The sequence below is a fragment of the Lepisma saccharinum genome, chromosome 20, assembly GCF_977018435.1.
Source record: "Lepisma saccharinum chromosome 20, izLepSacc3.1, whole genome shotgun sequence".
Classification (NCBI taxonomy): domain Eukaryota; kingdom Metazoa; phylum Arthropoda; class Insecta; order Zygentoma; family Lepismatidae; genus Lepisma; species Lepisma saccharinum.
In genome coordinates, this window is record NC_139248.1 from 42,069,019 (window position 1) to 42,074,979 (window position 5,961).

General features: G+C 42.6%; 2 protein-coding genes across 2 annotated transcripts; both read right to left on the bottom strand.

The window, feature by feature from the left end:
- Positions 1–415: 415 nt before the first annotated feature.
- LOC146003439 (uncharacterized) lies at positions 416–1,390 on the bottom strand. Its single transcript, XM_083141721.1, has one exon. The coding sequence runs from the start codon at positions 1,388–1,390 to the stop codon at positions 416–418; it is 975 nt and encodes a 324-aa protein (XP_082997847.1).
- Positions 1,391–1,619: 229 nt separating this feature from the next.
- Positions 1,620–5,627, bottom strand: LOC146003440 (uncharacterized). The gene has a single exon (XM_083141722.1). The coding sequence runs from the start codon at positions 5,625–5,627 to the stop codon at positions 1,620–1,622; it is 4,008 nt and encodes a 1,335-aa protein (XP_082997848.1).
- Positions 5,628–5,961: the final 334 nt, after the last annotated feature.

Consider the following 5,961-nt stretch of genomic DNA (forward strand, 5'->3'; position numbering starts at 1 on the left):
CGAGATGGGTCTGTCTAATTTGTACGATGCACGCCAAAGAAAATGATAGTACTTACTGCGTGTCGCTGTCACAAACCCATAACTCTGGAGTGGAGGACCATATTATATTCCATAAGGTGATTCGACTCGGATGATTGCAAATGACACTCACTGATAATAACGAAGATATATTGACTAAAACAAAAGATTACATGTATATACAAACTTGCTGCAATGCAACGCGATGCACGGAATGAAACTACCACGCACACTCGGCCATATTGTCTCGCGAACTGACTGAGCGTCACTCTCTCTCTTTGTTCGAGATTAAACATAAAACAAAACTGAATTCCCCTGACATCTATTGTTAAAAATATCAATTATGACTTGAGACATATTCCCCCCTCTTGGTCAAACAACGTTTGACCAACTAAATTCACTCATCTCCGTCCTTATTGCACTGAGGGAGTGGAACTAGTCTGTGAATCGATCTCTTGAAGATCCCTGAAGCTGTATGCACTGTGGCCACTCGCACTAAGCCGTCTCTTCCTGGCTGGACGCTGGTAACTCTTCCCAATTTCCATGATAGGGGAGGCAAGTGGTCGTCTTTGATAAGAACTATCAAACCTGGTTTGAAGTTTTCTTGTACGCTTGTCCACTTGGAACGTTGCTGAAGACTGTTTAAATACTCCTTGGACCATCGCTGACAAATGTTTTGATGAAAGCTTTGGAGTCTCTGCCATCTGGACAGTCTATTTCCTGGGAGGTCAGTGAGGTCTGGCTCGGGAAAGGAAGTAAGGGCTGAACCAATGAGAAAATGTCCAGGAGTGAGAGCACTTAAATCTTCAGGATCGTCGGATAAAACAGTCAGAGGCATTGAATTTAGGCATGCTTCTATTTGTGTGAGCAAAGTTGCAAATTCCTCAAAATTCAATGTTGACTTTCCTACTACTCTGACTAAATGATACTTCATGCAGCGTATTCCACTCTCCCATATTCCTCCGAAATGTGGTGAGTTAGGTGGAATGAAATGCCACTGGAAGGATTCAGAACTCGCGTACTCATGAATATTTTGTGTGAATTCCTGCGACGAAAATAAGCTATGTAGCTCTTCAAGTTCGTTTCTTGCCCCGACGAAATTCTTGCCATTGTCACTGTACAGATTGGCACATTTACCTCTACGAGATGTAAATCTTCGCAAGGCTGCGATAAATGCGTCTGTGGTGAGATCGGAGACGAGCTCTAAATGTATAGCCTTGGTGGCTAGACAAATGAATAAAGCCACGTATGATTTACGATGAACTTTGCTGCGTGGCGAATGCGATTTAAATAGAAAAGGTCCGCAATAGTCTACACCAGAGTTGAGAAATGGACTTGACGGTGTGACTCTAGGTGAAGGAAGTTGACCCATGAGTTGCTTGGCCGTGGTTGCCTTCAACTTGTAACAAGCGAGGCAATTGTGAATTACTTGCTTGATTGTACGCCTTGCTCGTACAATCCAGTATTGTTGCCTGAGGGATGACAACAATAACTGTGATCCTGCATGAAGCTGTCTCAAATGTTCCGCTTCTATTATGAGCTGTGTCAGGTGACCTTTCGAAGGTAGAATAATTTGATGTTTTGTTTCATACGTCAAATTGCTATTCTTGAGTCTTCCTTCCAAGGCGAAGAAGGTTGTTGCTGTCCAAAAATGGGTGCAGGCTCTTCAATGTGCTGTTGGCTGAAACTTGTTGGTGCCGTTGAAGATCTTGAATTTCATACTTGTAGCCTGATAGCTGAACAGTCTTGATGCATGTATGCAATGCTGATTGCATTTCCTTTGTTGAAAGACTTCTTTTTACTTTGTTGTTGGACTTTCTGCAGTTATGTATGAATCGCTGACAGAAAGCTATCACTCGAGTTAATTTCGATAATTTGGAGAATCGTTCGATTGTTTGCTCAAGCGAACTCTGGCAAATTGATACTGCCGTTATGCTTATTCCCTCCGGTATTTCTACTTTCCTTGGCTGCTGCGTAAGTGGCCAATGATCTTCTGTATCTGTTAACCAATGTGGCCCATGCCACCATAAATGGCTATGTTGTATTGAAGTGGGTTCAATACCTCTTGAGATTATGTCTTCCGGGTTATCTGCTGAAGGAACATGTTTCCAATCGCTAATTTGCGTAATATCTTGAATCTCTGCTACCCGGTTGGCTACAAAGGTTTTCCATCTGTTGGATGGTGCTGCTAACCATGCCAATACAATTTGTGAGTCCGACCAGAGATGTATCTCGTCTACCTTCAGACGTAAAACTGGTAATACCTTGTGGACTAATCTTGCTAGGAGTAATGATGCACATAATTCAAGACGAGGTAATGTCACCTTCTTGACTGGCGCTACTCGTGATTTAGCACAAAGTAGATTTACTGCTGTTTCACCTTTATGGTTAGTTGAATGCACATACAAACATGCACCGTAAGCATATTGAGATGCATCTGCAAATCCATGTATCTGGATATTTCTAACTGTTCCATTAATTAGAACAAAACGATTGACTTCAATGTGTTTAATTGCAGGGAGTTGTCTGCGCAACTGTTGCCATTTCTGATTCAAGTCTTGTGGAAGTTCTTCATCCCACTGAACATTGCATGTCCACAATTGTTGAAGAAATGATTTGTATGTAATAACAATTGGAGTGATGAGACCTAAAGGGTCAAATATTGACGCAACGACTGATGCTACCTGTCGTTTAGTGCTTGATATTTCGACGTTATTCGATACTTCAGAAGCTTTGCTGTTGATCAGTAATTTATCTGCAAAAGGATCCCAAGATAAGCCTAAAGTCTTCACTTCTGAATCGTGAAATTCGACTGGAAGCTTCATTTCACGCATGGCTGGTGGAACTGCTTCTAGCACTGTCGTGCTGTTCGAACACCATTTACGCAAAGTAAATCCTCCACGCTGCATAATGTTAATTAATTCTGCCTGAATCTGCAATGCCTCAGCTACGTCTTGTGCTCCGCTCACTACGTCATCAACTAACATGTCTTCCTTGATGATACTACTGATGCGAGGATGCCTGCTGATTTCGCTGTCTGCCAGTTGCTCTAAGCATCTAGTAGCTAGGAATGATGCCGAAGCTGTGCCATATGTAAGCATTCGTAGCTCAAAAACTTCAATTGGATGCTTGTTGGAGCTTCTCCACAATATTCGCTGTAATGGATTGTCATCTTTTTGCACCTTAATCATTCTATACATTTTCTCTACATCTCCTGTGAATGCTATAGGATGTGTGCGAAATCTTGTCATGATGGAGAATAAATCTTGTTGTATGGTGGGCCCGACCATCAATATGTCATTGAGGCTTTTGCCACTTGTGGTTTTGGCCGATCCGTCGAAAACAACACGGACCTTGGTGGTGGAACTCTGTGGTTTGATTACTGCGTGATGTGGCAAATAGTAGGCTACCCTGTGGTCATGAGACATCGGTAATTGTCCTACAGGTACCATGTGACCTAGCTGTTCATATTCATTCATGAATTCTGTGTAAGGAATCCTTAGTTCCGGTTGATGCTCAAGTCTTTTCTCTATTTGGAGAAATCTCTTGGTGGCATGTTGAAGTGAATCGCCCAATGCTTCTCGACTTTCCTTGAGTGGAAGTCTAACGATGAATTTGCCTGTTTCGTCCCTCACCGTGTTTTCACAATAGTGATGCTCACAGCTCATTTCTTCCTTTGTTCTATGCCTGGTATATATCTCCTCAAGGTCCCAAAATCGCTGAAGCTGTAGGTGGAGACTTTCTTCCGTTCGAAGGAAGCATGATATCGATGAATTGTTGCCACTGCATTGTTGTGGAATGCGTCCTGCGACTATCCATCCGAATTCAGCGTTTTGTAGAATCGGCAAATCAGCTGAACGTGTTATGCGATCAGGCTTGAGAATTTCGAAGAAGATCTGGGTGCCTATTAAAAGATCTATCTTCGCTGGCACATCAAATGTCGGATCTGCCAATGTTACATGTCTTGGTATTTTGATTGATGCTCGGTCGACTCGATGTGAAGGTAAGTTGCTTGTGAGCCGCGGCAATATTGAGCATTCAATGTTGGAACGCCATGTGTTTATTCTAGATTGCAACTGAATATCCACCTTGAAGTTTGCTTGCGACTCAGCATTGTTTATGCCTTGAATCGGTAAATGCTGAGGATGTTTCTTCAGTTTGAGACGCTGAACCAACTCTTCAGACGCAAAGTGGCTCTGGGATCCACTGTCTAGCAAGGCTCTACAGTATATCCATTGACCTGCATGATTCTTGACCTTTACCACTGCCGTGGAAAGTAACACGCGTGATGTATGTTGCCCTTTGAGTGCACAATAAGAAGCTTGTGGAGTTTGATCTTGATTCTCGTTTTGCGTTGCTTGAGAATTTTCATTCTTGCCTTCTTCCGTACATTCTGTGCTGGAAAATGACGTTCTTGATATACTATCATTATGCAACAATGTGTTATGCTTCCGTGAACATTTTTTACACGAACCTGCCTTGCAAAGACGCAGTATGTGATTTGGAGATAAGCAGTTCGTGCAGAGTTTATTCCTTCTAACACAATCATACTTCTGTTTGTTAGTCGCGGCAATAAATGATGCACACCTAAAGAGAGCATGCGGCTCTTTACAAAAGAAACAAGAATTCGCACTAGTGGTACTAATGAAAGATTTCGAAAAACCCTTGTTTGATCTTACATTGTAATGTTGAGGTTTGATTGATTGCTTATTTACTTCACTTGGTGCGGGCTGAATGCTTTCCAGCGCTTGACATCGTCTTTCCAAAAACGAAAAGAAATCATCTATGCTGACAAAATCTGTTTCACTATTTTGCAGTTCCCACGCTTTCCTAGTTCCTGAATCTAGCTTAGACACAAAATGCTGAGTGAGTAACATGTCCGCCAAAGGTACATCTGTGTAAAGTGCATTTACTGCATTCAAGTTGCTTGTCGCACATCCCACAAAGGAACGCAATTCCTGAGCACTTTCCTTGCTGACTGCCTTGATGTGCAATATTTCATGAATGTACGATGATGCGATTAGCTTCTTGTTTGAATATCTACTCACTAACAACTTCCAGGCCACTGCGTAGTTTGCCTCCGTGATGGGTAAGTTTTGAATGAGCTTGTACGCCTCGCCCTTGAGCGACGAACGTAGATACTGAAACTTCTGAATGGAAGCGATGTCTTTGTTATTATGTATTAAAGACGTGAAAGTGTCTTCATAGGACAACCAGTGCCGATAATCACCCTCAAACGTTGGCAATTCTATTGTGGGAAGTTTCAGCCGGGTTGCTGTGACATGCGATGTGTTGACAGCATCATGCTCCGCTTGAACCTTATCATGCTGCGATAATAAAGCTTGCATCCGGGCACTCAACTTGTAGTACGTCGTTTCCAATTCGTCTCTGACGTCATCCTGCGATGAACCAGTTTCAGCTTCTAACTGATCTTGCACTTGCTCAATGTCCACCCAAATGCGAGACAATGCATTGAAACGAGTACGCACTTCTTGAATGTTTCCTTCACTTTCAATGAATTGATTGACGAAAGTTTCCATTCGAGTGATTTTTCCTTTTAATGTCCCTCGTTGTCTAACGAGACGCTGCTGCACTTCGCTCTCACTCATTTTTATGAAGAACACGAAAGGTTAAAGGAAATAAATGCAAGGAAATGAGCCAGACAAAGTAAAATATACTTACCGACCTCCTGCGCCGTTGTCGTGAAGAAAATGATGCATGAAACGTATCGTCCAGCTGTTTACAATCCTTTGCTGCGAACGACAATGGAGCTGCATTGTTGGCAATATGGCTGCTGTAAGAAACTGTTGTTTCCGCACTGCACTAGCACTTGACCTTGAACTTGAATAGAATGTCACGTAGCTGAAACATCCGTGCCGGTAAGGACCAAAATGATTGAGTCCGGTCACTGGACCAAAATGAATGTTTTGTGTGTGGCCACTG